This window comes from Acromyrmex echinatior, chromosome 16, assembly GCF_024713525.1.
Source record: "Acromyrmex echinatior isolate Ae372 chromosome 16, ASM2471352v2, whole genome shotgun sequence".
In the NCBI taxonomy this organism is placed as follows: Eukaryota; Metazoa; Arthropoda; class Insecta; order Hymenoptera; family Formicidae; genus Acromyrmex; species Acromyrmex echinatior.
In genome coordinates, this window is record NC_141867.1 from 2393962 (window position 1) to 2413650 (window position 19689).

General features: G+C 31.5%; 1 protein-coding gene across 1 annotated transcript in view; it reads left to right on the forward strand.

Moving 5' to 3' along the window:
• The window catches only part of Dhc98D (Dynein heavy chain at 89D), a 33848-nt gene that overhangs the window by 7141 nt on the left and 7018 nt on the right, over window positions 1-19689 (forward strand). Inside the window, exons 12-42 of the mRNA XM_087414753.1 lie at window positions 262-2124; window positions 2583-2728; window positions 2858-3137; window positions 3346-3355; window positions 3726-3987; window positions 4106-4625; window positions 4879-5309; window positions 6235-6398; window positions 6592-6939; window positions 7403-7791; window positions 7995-8132; window positions 8246-8436; window positions 8694-8869; window positions 9139-9392; window positions 9782-10309; window positions 10725-10883; window positions 10960-11220; window positions 11589-11869; window positions 12204-12213; window positions 12522-12771; window positions 12893-13170; window positions 13544-13808; window positions 14298-14512; window positions 14589-14777; window positions 15150-15341; window positions 15724-16175; window positions 16495-16690; window positions 16874-17090; window positions 17343-17655; window positions 17993-18287; window positions 18802-19259. Coding sequence (XP_087270879.1) covers window positions 262-2124; window positions 2583-2728; window positions 2858-3137; window positions 3346-3355; window positions 3726-3987; window positions 4106-4625; window positions 4879-5309; window positions 6235-6398; window positions 6592-6939; window positions 7403-7791; window positions 7995-8132; window positions 8246-8436; window positions 8694-8869; window positions 9139-9392; window positions 9782-10309; window positions 10725-10883; window positions 10960-11220; window positions 11589-11869; window positions 12204-12213; window positions 12522-12771; window positions 12893-13170; window positions 13544-13808; window positions 14298-14512; window positions 14589-14777; window positions 15150-15341; window positions 15724-16175; window positions 16495-16690; window positions 16874-17090; window positions 17343-17655; window positions 17993-18287; window positions 18802-19259 — 9731 coding nt within the window. The remainder of the gene's footprint in view (window positions 1-261; window positions 2125-2582; window positions 2729-2857; window positions 3138-3345; window positions 3356-3725; window positions 3988-4105; window positions 4626-4878; window positions 5310-6234; window positions 6399-6591; window positions 6940-7402; window positions 7792-7994; window positions 8133-8245; window positions 8437-8693; window positions 8870-9138; window positions 9393-9781; window positions 10310-10724; window positions 10884-10959; window positions 11221-11588; window positions 11870-12203; window positions 12214-12521; window positions 12772-12892; window positions 13171-13543; window positions 13809-14297; window positions 14513-14588; window positions 14778-15149; window positions 15342-15723; window positions 16176-16494; window positions 16691-16873; window positions 17091-17342; window positions 17656-17992; window positions 18288-18801; window positions 19260-19689) is intronic.

Consider the following 19689-nt stretch of genomic DNA (forward strand, 5'->3'; position numbering starts at 1 on the left):
TTCATAGAATTTTTATAGAATGTTTTATGCTATTTGAAAATTCAAAGATTTACCGATAAAATTTTTGAATTCCCTAAATGAATTTTCTAAATATTAAAGATAAAACAGTTGTAAAGTGCGCTAAATCTGTTTTTGCTGAAGTAAGGTCAATTCTAAACTAATTAAAAAATATAGAATTTATGCAAATATTTTAATATAAATAATAATAAATTCTATATTTTTCTATATTATTTATTGTTCTATTATTTATTAACATCGCAGTTGATTACCGAATCGGATTCGTTTAAATCTATATTGGAGTGCATCCCCTCGTTAATGGAAGGATTGCGAATGCTATGGATATTGTCAAGTTATTATTGCCATGAAGAAAAAATTGTGTTATTAATGGACCGGATATCGTGGCAGCTCTGCGAAAATGTCAAACAGAATTTAGCGATCATTCGACTATTTAAAAAGCCTCTGGAAGAGATTCTGGAAAAGACGAGTGTGGCCAGCATGATGCTGAAACAATGGAAGCGATCATACTTGAAGACCAGATTGGACATCGAACTGTCGGGAAAGGGAGTTCGCTGGGAATTTGATCAGAAGCGTCTCTTCCAGGAGTCTGAGTACATCGCTGAGGTATGCAGCGACCTTCACAAGATCGCCAGTGTCCTGCAAGACTTCTATAATATCTTCGGGTCCGATTTGAAGTCTATCATAAATGATCCGGCGCAGATTGACACTGTGGTGAAACGAGTGGATGCACTAATAGTGCCAATCGAAGAAGCTGATTTTGACATCTTCGATGTATTCAACAAGGAGAATTGGGAAGCGTTGACCGAGTGGTTTTACGAGCAAGTGACATTTTTGGAAGATCAGGCCAAATTCTATATCGACGAATGTTTCTTGGTGTTGATCAACGCCGAGAATTCACTGGAGATGTTGCTCAAGTTCAAGAATATGAAGACCCGTGCCGTTATTCAACAGCAGTTGCTCCGGAAGTTTAATATTATAATGCGTCAGTTTAGTAAAGAGATTAACGTCGTAGAGACCATATATCATCATGGCAAATGGCATCCACCGTTATTGACGTATCATCCGCCGATGGCGGGAGCGATCTTTTGGGTGAAGCAGTTGTTCCACAGATTACGAAGGCCAGTTTTGATTTTCCAGAAAGTGCACGAACTGAAGCACAGTGAGCTGAAACTGATTGCGTTCAGCCAGTATTTCGATATTGCGCAGCAGTTGAAGAATTTCGAAGGAGTGACATTTAACGCGTGGCTAGATAAGGCACTGCTGATAGTGACTACTACCTTGAAAAAGAGCGTGCTGAGGATAGTACGAATTGAACGAGATCATCCAGTCACTTTAAACTTGCTGGACGAAGAGCGAGCCACGAAAAATCTGATTCATATAGCGTCGAAAATGAAGGTTAAGAATGTGAGTTCTATTCCATCTCCATATGAATCCCTACTGAAAACAGATGGTGTGATATCGAGGGCCAGCGTAGAAATCACAAGTGTCACGGGCTCTAAAATGGAGCAAGCACTTCCGGAAGTGAAGGTCGATGTCAGAGGATCCTGTAAAATTTCATCCGTGTCCTTCGATAAACACGACTTCGTTCGCACAAAGATCACTTGGCCAGAATTTATAAGTGACGCCATTTTGATAGAGTGTCAGCTACGCTTTCAGATCAATTTTGACTGGGAGATATTCGAGATCATCAGAGAGGCAGAACTAATGGAGCAGTTGGGTTTCGAATTGCCTGCGACTATCAGAGACGTTGGTATTCAGAAGAATCGACTACGAACGGATATCGACGTCACCTCGAAAATGATTGATCAGTACAATAACATCCTAGATATGCTGGACAGAGAAGACATACAATTGCTAAAGCAGATTCTACAGGATGTTGAAAAGAAGATTCAGCCTGGAGTGACGCGGTTCAATTGGAACTCCCTGACTATCTCGAATTATGCGGCCGCCTGTCACAGAACACTGAAGAGCTTAAACTCTATTGTCGAGCAAGTCAATCAGATAAAGAAAGAGCTTGATATTCGAATAAAATCTGAATTGAAATCGTACCATCTGTTTTCCACGAAGAAGGAAGTCGCTGAATCAGAGGATCTTTTGCCATGCAAGGTATTATTTAAATATTTTTTCATAATATAATTGAGAATTACACAGATATTTTGTATTTATGTTAATTTAACATAATATTATTTTGTTATTTAAACATTTTACGATAATATTTTTGAAATATTTACGGATTTTATTAAATTACCCACACGCTCAGTTCATTCCAGTAATATTGCAGCAACGTTCCAACATTGTTGCTGCAAACTTTTATGCTGTATGGGTGATATTCGACATTTTTTACAATTAGTATTAAATAATATAATTTTTTATGAGTAAGTAAACAATTAACATTAAAATAACGTATCTAAAAATGTGAATTCAGTTTATAAGATATATAGAAAAATGTTAATTTTTATGAATAATGAATATTTTATTGTAAACATTCTTTTATTGTAACCATTATTTAACAAAATGGAATTGTCTTATTGTTAAATACAATATATCTAATTTTCTCTTTATAGAGTTATTTTATGGAGATAAAAAATCGACGATCTGAACTGGTATCGTCGATGTTAAAGACTTATCAGTCGATTAGTCCGATGCTTGTGAAACTAGAAAGTTTAGTATTGGGTACTTCTACTGGGACAAGTCCAGCTATGCAGCTCTTGTACAAAAAATATGAAAAGAAAATCTTTGCTGCCTTTATAATGTATATATCTCTTTTGACAGTAAAAATGATAATTACATTAAAATAAATTTTTTATATTACAAAATCGTCGTTTGATCCACTTTCTAGATGCATGGTCAGAAATATGGAAGTTCTGAACAAAATGTTGAACAACACTAAGCCAATCTTCCAAGTAGACGTATTATTAATAACATCCGAAGTAGTATTACGTCCATCGCCCAACGAAATCTTTAGTACCATTTGCAGCGATGTACGAGATTTACTCGAAAGGCTGAAAGGATTCTCCAGATGGATGAATGGATCTTGCTTACAGTGCAAACCGCAAAGAAAGGAGCACTCGCAGGATTTAGTCACTTTCAGCTTCTTCGAAGACGTGATGAGCATTCGAGTTGAGTAGCCCTGATAAAAATTTTTCTTAGAATTGTTCATATAATTTTTCAGAATTTTTATTGATTATAAGAAATGCAGGTTTAGCTTCAAAATCGCGTAATTCAAGAAAAATTGTAAGAAAATTTTAAAAAAATTTTGTAAATAAAACTGTTCTTTTTTGTACAAAAAAAATATTAAAATTTTTAAGAAAATTTTTATCAAAACAGACTATTGAATGTATGTAAATATGTAATTTTAAAAAACAATGTGATCTTTATAAAGATACAAAACTGTAAAAATAAAAATCTTTTAAAAACAGCTAAAACATGTAACAAGTTTTAGGCTTTAAAATATATTTTTTATTTTTTTTGTCTGTGATGATTTTTTACCGAGAGTTTCTACGAAATTTCTAAAAATTGCACAATTTTGAGTGTTTTAAAAGTGTTTCATATTTTTTATTGAGTAATGTATGATAAATTCTTAAAAATATTATAAGATTTTATGAGAATTTTTTTCATTAAAGAGTTCACCGATTATTATGTTAAATTTTACGATAATTTAATAACATATTAAAAAAATTTATTAGCATTACGCAACGTGATTTAAGATTTAAAATTACTGCAGATAGTTAACGAACTTGTAAAAGTGATTCACGACACAGCGTATAGAATCTCGACTGAATGCTGGCGATATCTATATAAATGGAAGAAATACAGCAGCTTATGGTCATTTGACAAAAATCTGGCTTGTGAAAAATTTGCATCGACGAAACCTACGCTTTTACAATACTTCGAAAAGTTCTCGTTTTATGAAAGCATTCTGGAGGAACTCGAAGACATATCATCGTATTTTGACATAAACAGTATACGGTAAATATAAACTGTAATGTTGTTAACAAGAAGAATAATAATAAAAGTTCATTATATCGATTAACTTTTTATTTTTTAATTCTATTGTACTCCGATTTACTCTTCTTTCTTTCCAAAGGCTCAACCTGAAACCACTTTTATCAGGCATCGAGTGTCAAGCGAAGGAATGGAAACAGGTTTTAGGGAATTATCTTCTGTCTGATACCGTATTGGCTATGGACCAACTTAAAACTCAAATCGATGCCTTTCGCGACGAGATCGAACTGGTGGTCACGGGACTGGACCGTTTTGTGTCAATCATGCATGCGATCACCGATGTGAAAAAATCGGCGATACTAGCCGAAGTGCAATTTCTCTGCTATCAAGAGTGCTTTCAATCTATGCGCACCTATGGGATTGTTTTTCCCTCATCGGACGAAGCAATGGCGTATGAATTGCAACGAGACTGGGAATCGTTGTATCTCACAGCGCTCTACAGAGCTTCGACTTTAGAAAGCACTAGCGATAAATTTTCCGAGCTTACTCAAGAAGAAATCTATCAATTCTTGGTTGACACCGTGATGTTCGCTGAAAATTTTGAGACATTTGGTCCTGGGAGTATCGGGGACGACCTGGAATTAGGACTGAAAAAAATGAGTGTACGTAAAATTTAAAAGAGATAATTATAAACACGATTATATTTTTTTAAAAACATTCTTCTAAAAAATTAAAGATATTTATAAAAACTTAAAATTATTTATAAATAATACAATTATATCTTCTTAAAAACATTTTTCTAAATACGTTTCGAGTTTTGATTGACTTTTCTAAATTTTTTGAATAATATCGCGTGATAAGAACAAAATTAAGTAACAAGTTAAAAGATTTCTTTATTCTTCTTCTATTATATAGGAATATGGCAAGCTGGTTAATAAATATGAGGAAAAGCGGCTGAATCTGATACAGTTAGAAAACTTGTTTAACTTACCGTCTGCCGATTATTCAACTCTCCTCAAGATCAAAACGGAATACGAGGGCATGGAATTATTGTATAATCTCTACAAGGAACAGAAAAGCTCGCGAGAAGTTTGGGCGAAAACTCTATGGGTGAACTTGAATCCGCAGCAGCTCATCGAGGGTATGGAATACTTTATAAGGGAATTTCGACTGCTGCCGAAAGCCATCAAAAATACGAATGTTGGCTATGCATTGAAGACCAACATGAAGACCTTCAAGGACTCAGTGCCGCTTTTCATCGAGTTGAAAAACGAAGCTATGCGCGAAAGACATTGGCAAGAGTTGATGAAAAGGACCGGACAGTATTTCGATATGGATCCGGACAGGTGTGCGGATGACGAATAATTAGCGAGTGTTAATTAGACGTACGAATAAACAGATAACTTGATAGACCGCGATTTTAGTTGCGAAAAGAATAATATGTGTATAAGAGCATATAAAAGGATAACTATTAGACTTATGTATTTATGATAACTGCATTTTTGTATCTATCTTTTATTATATCTATTTGTATTGAATATTGATTTTATTATTTTTATTATTTTTATTTGCATAGTGTAATTGTATTAACGTGCAATATTTTCACAAAAAAAAAACGATTTTGCTGAAGTATCTAAAAATTTAGCTAAATGCAAATCTGAAAGTAATATTATTGGACATCAAAATAAATACATAGGAATCTCAAGCATGATGAGTAGTATTGCAAAAAGTTTTGATATTCTAATAACCAATTTAAACGTCTTACATAATTTAATAGTTCAATAAAATTATCTTCAGATCTATATCTGACTAAATTTTTTAATAATTCGACAAAATCATCCTTTCGATGTGCAAATATAGAATATATATACATGTGAAAATATTTGTATTTTTTAATACTTGCGTACAAACGTTGACGTTGCGAGATGTAAATTTATGTTTTAGAATAATAATTACATCGAATCTGTATATAATTTTTCAGTTAAAGTATCAAGTATCTTGCATTTTCTATTTTTTTTTTACACGAGTCTGTTTACAGATCATCGCAAGAGACATAATTTTTTGTTAATGACCAATATAAACTCAATCAAGTGCATATAATTTGATACTTACTTCGTAAAAGTATAATTAGTTACATAGACATTTTTTAAGTGAATATATTTATAAACATGGCACAAGAAAAATCTTTTACCATAGAGGGGTAAGCTTCAAGCCACACAACATTCGCTTTAAGTACATAAATATGATAACCTGAATATTCGATCGTTCCAGATTTACTTTAGAGAATATGTTCGCTATGGAACTGGGAAAGTATCAAGATATTGCACAAGATGTTGTAATGTATGCCGTGAAAGAACTTGCGATAGAAAGAGGCATAAAAGAATTAGCAGACATATGGAAATCCATGGAATTTAATATGATGAAACATTATAAAGGTATTTAGAAAAACATGCACTTATTATTATTATTGAATAAACAAGTATGCGAGTATATAAGACTTAAATTTATATTAGTTTATGGAAAGAACGATTTTGCTGAAGTATCTAAATTTAATTACAGATCTAAAAATAATTATCATTAAACTAATTATAATGAGATATATAATCCTACGATTGTTGCATTTTCCAGGTGTAGAAGAACGTGGCTTTATTCTTGGACCACTTGACGAATTGAATCTGGTACTCGAAGATAACATGTTGAGCGTACACAGCATGGCAGCCTCGCAATTCATCGGGCCGTTTCTCAATGCCGTACAAAAATGGGAACACACAATGCATACGATCTCCGAAGTTCTGGAAGTGTGGGTGGATTTTCAGCGAAAGTGGCTGTATCTCGAGGGTATTTTCGTGGGTGGTGACATTCGCTTTCAGTTGCCGGACGAAACAAAAAGATTCGATGATATCGATCAAATTTACCGAAAAATCATGACTGACACGTCGAAGAAGCTCAATGTTTTGGAATGTTGCTTGATTCATGGTATTTGAAAGAGAATTAGTTTATCTCATTATTAAAGTTAATCTAGTTGAAAAACATTAGTATAATATATTTTTAAGAATTTTCGTATTTTAAATAATATGAAGATTTCTGAAAAATACCATATACACTTTCAGACTTTATTCTAGAAATTGGAAAATGAGAAATTTTTATTTCAGAATTCACAAATATGTATAAAAACTTCTAGAAAAGATCTAGATTTTTTTACATTTCTGAAAAGATTATTCCAATTTATATAAAAAGCTAAAAAAATTTTTGTTAATTATAAGACTATATAAAAATTTTGAAGAAATATATGAAGAATTTTAGGAAAAATTTTCGCCAAGAAAATTTTAAAAATATATAAGAAATATACATATAAAGAATTTAAGAAATATACATAAAATATAAAATAAATTTTAAAAAATTAAAAAAAATAATTATTTACTTATTTGTTAAATATTAGGTCGAAAGGGTGACTTTGAAACTATGATAACAACCCTCGAGAAGTGCCAAAAGTCTTTAACGGAATATTTGTGCAACAAACGCATTATATTCCCAAGATTCAATTTCATTAGCGACGATGAACTGCTGAGCATTCTCGGCAGTGGTATTCCTACGGCAATTCAGGAACACGTAGGAAAGATGTTTGATAATCTCGATAAATTCATAATAACATCAGACACAGATAAACAGAAGGCTACAGCTCTTGTATCTTGCGAAAGAGAAGTTATGGATTTCAGAAATCCCGTGTCCGTGGAAGAACAGATCGAAATCTGGATGGGGCTGGCTCTTGAAGAAATGAAAAGATCAAATCGATATCTAACAAAGAAAGCGGTCTACAATTACGGCAAGGTTTATATTGAATTATTGCACTTACTTACGTTACTTCCGTTCATTTGTTCTTCAAAAAACATTTTTCTAAAATATCTTATACTTTCTCTGTTAATCTTTAATATATCACTTTTAGAGAAGAAATAACTAATTGACAAATTAAAATATTCTTTTATTTAGAAATTGTATATATTATAAAAACTTTCACTATTTTATAAACGTAGGTGCGAAGACCAATAACTCAGTGGATACTCGAATTTCAAGGAATGATGATTCTCGTAGCCAATCAGATATGGTGGACCGCAGAAGTCGAAAATGTTTTCGATAAGATATCCCAGGGAAATAAACGCGCTATGAAAGAAGTAATGCTCGCAAATTGTGAACACAATTTGTGTCATGTTTTGTCATTTGTTATTGAATATAAAAAAATATTTCTTTTTTTATGTATGTAGTATTTCTTTTTTTATGTATATAGTATTTACAACAACTCAATACTCAACTGGACGAAATGGTGACATTGATGGGTACCAGTTCGCTTACAAATAATGACAGAAAGAAGATTGATATGGTTTTGACCATCAATGTGCATACTCGTGACATTGTCGAGAATTTTGTTAGAGACAGTATTACGGATCCTACAGAATTCGAATGGGAAAGCCAATTAAGGTAACTTTTTTATTATGTAAAAATATGTAGCCTTTACCAAATTTTAACAGTACAAGTCTTTTAACAATACGAGCTTTCAACAATACAATTTAAACAATACAAGTCTTTTAATGATACAATTTTTTAATTTTTTCATATTAAACAATATAATTTTGATACAATCATAACAATATTCAAAATTATTAAATATGTTTTATATAAAAGTACTATTACTTTTACAATTATTGTAATCTACGGCGAAGTATTTTCGTATATAGATTTTATTGGGTTCATGATCTGGACAATGTATGGATGAACCAATGCACAGGCACTTTCGAATACGGTTACGAGTACATGGGTCTTAATGGTAGATTGGTCATTACGCCACTGACGGACCGAATATATCTCACTATTACGCAAGCTCTCTCAATGTACTTAGGCGGTGCACCGGCGGGTATGTAATGCATATACACATGACAGAATTGCAAATGTCTCAAAATAACAGCTTCTGATCGATCTTAAGTATCTAGCCACAATAAAACAAATTATACTGTAGAAATTGTATTGTAATTATATTGTAAATACAAAGATATATTGGAAAAAGTGAAAATTACGTGGAATTCGAAAATATCAGGGCAAATACTTTTAATCTACTCGTTTTAATTTTTTAATGATTTAAATAATAGTTTATAAAACTGCGTTTTTTTAATTTTTAACACTAAGGTCCTGCTGGAACCGGAAAAACTGAGACAGTCAAAGATTTAGCGAAAGCTCTAGGACTCTTATGTATCGTAACTAATTGCAGCGAAGGAATGGACTATATCACGATTGGAAAGACTCTGAGTGGTCTCGCTCAATGTGGAGCATGGGGTTGTTTCGACGAATTTAATCGTATCGACAGTTCTGTTCTCTCTGTTATTTCGACTCAGCTTCAAACTATACGCTCGGCACTGCAAATTAAAGCTGAAAGATTCACGGTATATATTTCATTAAACTGAAAAGCACGAAATGCCGGGAATAATACGAATTATTTATAGCTACAATTATATTAAAATTTTTTTATAAATTAATAGAATAATTTTAATGTATGTAAAGAAGAATATTTTATAATATTAATATATGTTCGTGTCTGATATTCTATTTTTATTTTTCTATAGTAAAGTTCTATTTTTAATTTAAATCTATATCATTTTCAATTTTTTAAATAAATATATATTTATCAAATATGATTATATTAATTTCTCCATTATTTTATATATGATAAATATAAATAAATTGTTATTAAATATAGGATCAGAAAAATAAATTCCTGTTTATTACATGTATATGTATTATATTCTATAATAACCAAAATATTCTCCAAAAGTTCGAGGATCAAGATATCGTATTGGACTCGAAGGTAGGAATCTTCATCACCATGAATCCAGGATACGCCGGTCGCACGGAGTTACCAGAATCTGTTAAAGCCCTCTTTAGACCAGTAGTCTGCGTAGTGCCGGATAACGAGTTAATCTGTCAGATTAAGCTTTTTAGCGCCGGTTTTTTGACGGCAAAGTTGCTCGCAAAGAAGATGACCGTTCTCTATAAGCTGGCGAGCGAACAGCTGAGCAAACAAACACACTATGATTTTGGCTTGAGGTCCCTTATATCTGTGCTTAATATGGCCGGCCAGTTGAAAAGAACTTCTAATGATTTACCCGAAAACATTGTGCTGATGAGAGCTCTCAGAGACATGAACTTACCTAAGTTTATATATGACGACATGCCGCTCTTCCTGGGTCTGATCAGAGATCTCTTTCCTGACTTGGATTGTCCCAGAATGCGCTATCCAGATTTTAATGAAGCAGTTGAGGCAGTATTAAAAGAACATGGCTATATTGTTTTACCTGAGCAAGTAAATAGTATTTTCTAGATTTCTAACACACTTGCATGGAAGAAAGTTTTGCTAAAGTATTTAATACTAAACTTAATTTGTTAAGAAAAATTTAGTTAGAAACATATTTATAAGATATATAAATTTATAGTTAGATATAGAAAATAATTTTGTTAGACCATAATTTTGTTAGAAAGTAATTACATAAAATAATCAAACTAGAATGTTAAAATTTTTTGCAATATCGGTTATTAGGCTAGTGTCTTATGTAATCATTTGAATAGTCAATAACACTATTTTTTTTAATCTGTCTAGCTAAATTTTTTCATACTTTAGCAACATTCCTTCCGTATATATATTTATATATATATTTAGCTATTATAATCGTAGACTTCAAATTAACAAAAATAATAAAAAACATAATAATTCGGCCTAGGTTGATAAAGTCATTCAGTTATATGAAATAATGATGACTAGGCATTCTACAATGATTATCGGTCCCACTAGCAGTGGTAAGACAGTGGTCGTCGAAACGCTCTGCAGAGCACAGACGAACCTTGGTAAACCCACAAAATTGCACATTTTGAATCCTAAGGTGTGAATAATTAATTATAACAGTAGCATTGTTAAATTTTATTGTAAAATTCTTTATGTCATCATAATTTTTAAAGGCTTGCACCATCATCGAGCTGTACGGAAAGCTAGAACCTGCAACACGAGATTGGACGGATGGTCTTTTGAGTAATATCTTTCGAGAAATTAATCGACCGCTAGATTCCAGCAAAGATGAACGAAGATATATACTTTTCGATGGAGATGTTGATGCGTTGTGGATCGAAAACATGAACTCGGTAATGGATGATAACAAGCTATTAACTCTGGCCAATCAAGAGAGGATTAAATTGCAGAATTATTGCAGTCTGCTCTTTGAGGTAACTTAATGTGGATATAATATCGACTATTGAATTGTGTGAGGGACAATTTAGAAAAATTAATTTGATATTTGAATAAGATGGCATTCAAACAAATATGAGCATAACAGACAATAGGAGGCGTTGTTTGTAACTTTATTGTCGTAATTTTATTGTTGCTCTTTGTATAAAAATTATACATAAATATGATACCATAAATATGATATAACTATTTAATAATGAATTAATAATAGTTTTTGAAACAAATTACAATGAAAAAAGAATTAAGGATAATAACGTTATAATGAACTAAATTATAGAAAAATGTAGACATTTTTAATAATTCTAAAGATACTTTATTAAAAAATTAATTGATCCTTGTGCTAAAGGTAGGCGACTTGCAGTACGCCTCACCTGCAACGGTTTCAAGAGCGGGTATGGTCTATGTAGACCCAAAAAGTCTAGGCTACCAGCCGTACATGGACAAGTGGATACAAACTAAAAGCAAAGTCGATCAAGATTTTCTTCGAGGAATGTGCGAGAAATACGTGCATGGCTCACTTAAGCTTATTACCGAAGGAATGTTAGGCTTTCAAACAGTCGAACCTCTTCGGACGATTATACCACAAACTGGACTCAATATGGTAACTACTAGATTGACTATTGATTTGTGAACAATTATGACTGTAGTAATTAAAAAGTTGCGCATCACTGATGTAAAAATTAAGTACTGAAACACAATTATAATACGAAATTAGACTGAAGAGAATAAATCTAATAAAATAAAAGGAATCTTATGCTCGATATCTCTTATGCTTGGATCTCAATGCTTAAGTAAATAAAAGATGTTTATTAAAAATGCTTATTAGCAAATCAATATTATTAAATCAATATTATTAAATTGTTTGTCAATTATGATATTATTATTCTTATTCTGTTCATCATTACACTGTTCATCATTTACTTTCCAAGATTGAAAAAAGATTTCGAAATGTGGTTTGCAGAATTGGATATGTATATAAATTTACACAAAATTATTTAAGCATTAAGATCCACTTTATATCAAATAGGATTTATTTTATTTAATTAAACATTGATACAATTTGTAATCATATTTCTTTAAAATTAAAATTTATAATATTAAATTAACACATTTTATACTCATTTATCTTAAAATTTATATTAAAAAAAATATGATTTTTCATTTGTTTATTTACTCATAAATTTTTTAACTAGAAAGACAGAGAATCTCTAATACAAAATATTTTTTTACTGTGTATATTCATATTTTATTAATAACATTTTTTGCATGGTTTCCGAAGGTAACTCAATTTTGCTTCGTATTTGATGGTTTACTGTCAATAAAATATGAATTGGCAAAACAAAAATCAAAAATCAATGAAGAGTTGATAACGAAAGAGGAGCTCTGGGAGGCAATGTACATTCAAGCGTGCTATTGGTCATTCGGCGCATCTATTGTAGACGAGGCGCGCTCCAATTTTGATGAGTACATAAAGAAAATATGTGGATTTATGTTAGTGCAAGACACACCCGATAAACCAGCGACCGCCAGTAAGCTCAATAGAAATAAGTAAATTAATCAATATGGAAATTAAATAAATTTAATAAGATCTGATTAATGTATCTTTTCTTTTGCTCGTTAACTAAAAAATGAATGTGCATGTTTGCTCAGAATGTATACCCATATATTTTCCAACTATCTACGACTACGTACTTGATATCAAGGAAAAGGTTTGGAAGGCATGGAAGTGGTTGGTACCAATATATGTTCATGACAGACAGAAGAACTTTTCGGACATTTTAGTGCAAACAATTGATACTCTGCGTACTACATGGTTCGTAAATCTCATGAACAATCTACAAAGACCGGTATTGTTGGTCGGAGAAACTGGTACCTCGAAAACGGCGATAATTCATGAATTTTTAAGGAACTTGAATCCTGAAAAATACGTAAGTAAATAAAACAACATTGAAGAAATCAACTTAATTAGAATTATTTTCTATACAGGGTTTTCTATATCTTTCACTCAAGAGAAAACGTCAATATTATGATGATCTGTCATTTTAAATAAAACTGTTCATATAAAGTTTATATGAATTTTTGCTTGGAAATCCCGGAAACCGTTCGGAATAGAATACATATTTATATGAACTTTTTTAATTAAGATAATCAATGTCATCAAAATATTGATCTATCCTTCTGAAACACTGTGTTTTATTCAAATAATTTTCAATAAAATATATGATGTAATACATGTATGGAAGAAAAACGATGTAATAAGATACAAAAAATTTATGTTTATCAACAATTTATGACAAATAGGAACAGCTCTTAATAAACTTTTCCTCAAGAACCACTTCAATGGACGTGCAAACGAATATTGAATCGGTAGTGGAGAAAAGATCGAGAGAGGTATTCGGAGCCCCGCCTGGAAAGAAATTAATAATTTTCATCGACGACATGAATATGCCAATCATGGATATTAGTGGAACCCAACAGCCCATCGCGTTTCTTAAACTATTGTTTGAAAAGGGTGGCTTTTATGATCGTGGGCGTGATTTGAATTGGAAATATATGAAAGATATTTGTAAGTATATGTTCAGGAAGTAACAAATATACTAAAAAAGCTTTTTTAAAAACACGAAGTCAATTTTCCTAGCAACAATTTTATCAATTTTTCATCATTTATTGAGGATTTAATATAATATAAGTTTATAAGATGTATGTTTAATTAATTGAAGACTTATGCCATGAATGTATTTTCTGTAACAGTTAAAAAAAATTTGTGTTAAATTTAACTCATTTCATACAAATTACATAAATCTTTATGTTGATTTAACATGAAATGAATGTTAGGAAGTAACACAAACATTATGTAAAAAATTAACATAGAAGATGTAACATTGACACAGTTTGTAAATAAATTGTGTAAGCATATTTCTTCAGTAAAATTAATTGTTTATAATATGTAAAATTAATATATTTTATTCATTTATCTTAGAATTTATATTTTTAAACACATTATTTTTATATTAATTAATTGATCGCAGTACAAAATGTTTTTTACTGTTTGTAGATTATTTAGCAGCTATGGGAAAACCCGGTGGTGGTAGGAACGAAGTTGATCCGCGATTTATCTCAATGTTCTCAGTTTACAACGTAACTTGTCCAACGAATGAAACTCTGAATTATATTTACACGAGTATTTTATCCGGACATCTGCAGATATTTTCGGAGGCAATTCAATCTATCACGGACAAACTTGTACAATTGACATTGGAACTTTACGAGGTAATTTTGAATCACGTTGCGTATAGCATTATATCTCTAAGTGAGATACGTATATTAACAACATAATGTTATTTAGATAGTTAGGAAGGAACTACTGCCAACTCCATCCAAGTTTCACTATATTTTCAATATGCGGGATCTCTCAAGAATCATGGCTGGATTACTTCAGACCCATCCTAATTTCTTTTTCGTAACCAAACAGTTTGTTAGGCTCTGGAGAAACGAGTTCACCAGAGTTATATGCGATCGTCTTATTAGCGTGCAAGTAATAAGGCTTCTCCTTTTTTTCTTGTACATTAATCTTACATTATAGTTGCATTTTTCAACGTAATTATTTGCGTAGAATATTTCTGACATTAGAGTATTTCTCAACATTACATTTCGATTTTCATTATTTTTTGTGATCCACAATTAAATGAATTTAAATTGATAATATTTTATACATTTTTTTTAAATAAAGATAAATGAAAAAACTTTTTAATTGTCAAACAATTTACGCTAAATACAATAATGTATATAAAAAACATTTATACATGTAGCACGACTTTATAAGGTATGGGGAATCTAGGGAATCTAATATACATTAAAAATTAAAGAAGAATTAAAGATTCGTTTTAAAATAATTTTGCTATTTCAGGATAAAAATTTCGTAATCGAGCAATTGAATGAAAAAATACAAAATTATTGGGAGCTAGAACCTGAAGTGATTGAATACAGTTTAAGAGACCCGATACTGTTCGGCGATTTCAGGAATGCCGTCAATGAAGAGGAGCCTAGATTTTATGAGGATCTGTTGGATTATGAAGCAGTTTACAGCTTGTTTCAAGAGGTCAAATTTTTTCTTTAAATATATAATTTTTAATTATTTTCTGCTATATTAACATTCCTATCTATAAATATTATTTATTTTATTTATTTACAAGCAACATCGTTGTTTAACCTGGAACTGAATGGGTTCTACTAATTCCACTTAATTATATCTTTTATTTACAACTGCAAATTTAAATCATGTTATTAAAATAAAACTTATTAATATTTATACATTCTTTTTTATATAAGTTATGTCATTTTAATTCCTTGAAATTAATTAGTGTCTTTTAGTCAACATAAATGTCACAGATCCAGCATTCGTAATTGTGTGATAGATTTCAACTCCAAAGAATTAAATTAACGTTCAATATCTTTAAAAAATATCTTTGTGCTACCTACAGATTTTCGAAGAATACAACGAGAGGGACAGAACTAAGCTGCACATGGTTCTCTTCAATGACGCGCTCGAGCATCTGACCAGAGTGCATCGTGCACTTCGAATGCACTGCGGTCACGTACTGATCATCGGTATGAGTGGCAGCGGCAAGAAATCCGTGATCAAGTTAGCATCCTTCGCTGCCGGTTATCAAATCTTTCAAATCATTCTGCGTCGCGGATACAATCAAACGTTCTTCCGCGAAGACATAAAGAATTTGTATAACATGGTCGGCCTGGAAAATAAAAAGATTGTGTTTATGTTCACGGCTGCCCACATTAAGGACGAAAGCTTCCTCGAATTGATAAACAGCATGTTGATAGGTTTCATGCCGGATGTCTTTAATGATGAAGATAAAGACACAATTGTTTCTTCCTGCAGAGATGCAGCGGTTAAAGAAGGCTTTGATATCTCAAAGTAAGTTGTTTATCCACTTTATTTTGAAATTCTTGAAATATATGTTTAATTCTAGAAGGATATTGATAATATTAAGTGATACAATATATTATTATATTGATTATAGTAAATTCTACTTACAAGGAAATACGTCACTCTTAATTAATATAACATAAGTTTTTCGTACATTTTGTTTAATGCCAAAATATTTATAATCTACACCTTAAACACAAATAATCTATGATAGTTCAATTAGATCTCTTGTGAGAGAACAAATCGAATTAAGTACTTTGGGCAGAGCTAATGTTTTAGTATTAAAATAAAATTTTTTTTATTTTAGGAAGAGCGTTTGGTCGTATTTCGTTAAGACATGCACCGCGAATTTACGAATAGCGTTGGCAATGAATCCATCGAACGATGCTTTACGGACACGCTGTCGCGACTATCCCGGTTTAATCAACAATACCACTATAGATTGGATGTTCCCGTGGCCACAGCAGGCTTTGATAGCGGTAGCGAATGTTCTAGTCAGAAACGTAAGCAAAAATAAAACGGCGAAAAAACCTAAGCAGAATAAGATCTCAATAAAGTCATAATGAATCATCGACTGATCGAAAAGTGACTTTAAGTATTTTAGAGACACTTTGACATCATTTCGATATGATATTTTGTTCTACTTGAAATGTTCCAACATGAAATGAGAGATCCTTTTCTTTCAGAATTCGATCGTGCCGCAAGAGTACAAGGAAGTGATCGTGAGTCACATTGTATACGTACATACATCCGTATTGCAATATACAATGGACTTTGTGACGAAATTGAGGCGACAAAATTATGTCACGCCATGGCATTTTATAGATTTTATCAAGACTTATTTGAATCTATTGGTGAAGAAGAAGAACTTCATAAATTCGCGCTGCACGCGTCTTTCCGGAGGTAGTTGCCAAATTTTTTTTATAAAATCTTTTATACGAAATTATTTTAGTTTTTATTATATTTCTTCATTAATAAAATATGAAGTCAATAAAGACAATAAATTTAATAATATTTCTTTAATATCATCTTTTATTTCTCTTATTTCATTTTTAAAAGAAATTATCTTTCAAAAGTCTTATGTTTTCGTATAATTTAAGAAAAATTGTCTTTCGACAGAATTTTTCGTTTTCGTATAATAAATTTTTTTTATAGGATTACAGAAAATGATAGAAGCTTCGATGACTTTAACGGAATTAAATGAAATCTTGGCAGTGCAAAGAATCAAAATAGATGATCAAACGAGGAACTGCGAACAGTTGCTCGAGACTATCGGTAAGAGCACAGACATCGCGTTGGAAAAAAAGACTCTGAGTGAAGACAAGAGGAAGGAAATTGAAGATAAGAAGAAAATGATTACGAAAGAAGAAATGGAAGCTAGGCAAGCCTTAGCGGAGGCTCAACCGATCCTCGATGCGGCCAAACTTGCATTGAGTGACCTCGATAAAGCAGATATTACCGAGATAAGGTTCATTCTAGATTAATTACTATTTTTCTTTATTTATATAGGTTTTATATTATATAAAATTCATCTGTTTAAAGGACGATACGTTTGTCTTTACATATAATATAGCTTGTAATGTGACAAACAAAAGATATTTATAAACATAAATCTTAATAATGGATAGGTTTGAAGTTTATCAAAAGTACTTTTGTGAATTCGGTCGTTTCTAAGATTTGTTAATATTTCTAATATTTATCAACTATCCATTGAATATTAAAAAAGTGAAGAAAATCGCCTAATAGAATATTAATCAAAAAATATTAATCTTCAAACTTGCTAAAAATCAGTAATGACTATTCAGATCCTTTCCCACTCCGCCCGAACCAGTGCAGATTGTTTCGGAATGCGTTGCGATGCTTCGTGGCGTCAAAGACGTGTCGTGGAAAACGGCAAAAGGCATGATGAGCGATCCTTATTTCTTGAAGCACTTGCAGGAGATGAACTGCGACTTGATCACTCTGAAGCAACAACAAATGGTAAGAGCGCATTTGAAGAAGTCGGATAAGCTGGATCAGATGCAAGTCATCAGTAAAGCAGGATACGGCTTATACAAGTTCGTGCTTGCTGTTCTGGATTATTGCGCCGTTTATAGAGAGGTATTTATTACATTATTTTGTAAGCTTTAATTGACAATTCATCTATTAACTTTTACCTAAAATCTAATTTTATTCATTTATTTCTTTATTTATTCATTTCTTATTTATTCTTTTTTTTTTCTTTTAATCTTTTTTCTTCTTTTGATCTTTTTTTTCTATTCTTCATTATTTAAAGATTCATCACGGTCCAAGTCCTCAATATATATAATAAATATTACACTATTATAAATTAATACTACCAATAATTTAAAATACAAATAAAATTTCCTAAATTCTAATACGATAAAAAAGAAAAAATTTAACTAGTGAGAATCCGCGTTGTAAACCTTGCACTAATATTTCAACAAATAATATTTAATATTCGTTAAAGATATTTTTTTCAACAATACTTTAGAATATGTTACTCGTCATAAGGTCTTTATAAAGGGACCAATTATAAAAAACTGTACGATAGTTCAATTGTTAATTATATAAATCTCTACGCTAATATTTTACCTTCGATCTCTCGTTTTAGGTGAAACCAAAGATAGACAGAGTTCAAGAACTCGAAGCGGAGTCCGAAAAAGCCAAGCGCGCGTTAGAAAAGGAAGAACGGGAATTAAAGCGATTGAAGGAAATGATCAAAGAATTAAACGAGAAATATGACGTCGCGATGACTAAGCGACAGAGTCTTCAGGATGAAACAGATTTGTTAGAACGACGTCTTTCGGCTGCTGACAAACTCATCTCCGGATTGTCCTCCGAGAATGAACGATGGCAAAAGGATCTGGAGGTTCTTCACGACGACTTGAAGAAAATCATAGGAAATTGCTTGCTTGGAGCATCCTTTCTGACTTATAGTGGTCCTTTTTCCTACGAGTTCAGGAATGAAATGTACAGTGACTGGGAGAGGAGCATCCTAGACAAGGAATTACCTTTATCAATGCCCTTCAAGCTCGAAACACAACTGAGCGACGACATCGAAATTACCAAGTAAATTACGAGACTCCTGCATATTCATACAGCACATAGATATATCACTACATAATTAAATTGTTTCCTATCTTATTACATAATTAAATGTTATATAATTTTTCTCTTTATTTACAATATGGTATCAATTAAAATGAAAATTTTGCAAATGCCATTAAATTTCTAAAAATTAGAAATAAATGAAAATGCAAAGACAGTTTTAACCGCTTAATTAGTATTCGTTTTGAAATTTTCTTAACTGATATTTGCAAGTTCAATGTACCTGACAAAACTTGATGCATTCTTTGGAGTAAATCTCTTTAAAGGACTTAGAAAGTATCTTCGCAACGTAATACAATAATTTTTTTTAATACATATTTTGAATCAAAATTTAAGAAATAAAATTATCTAATTAAAATTATGCAAGGTTTTGAAGAACATTTGATATAAA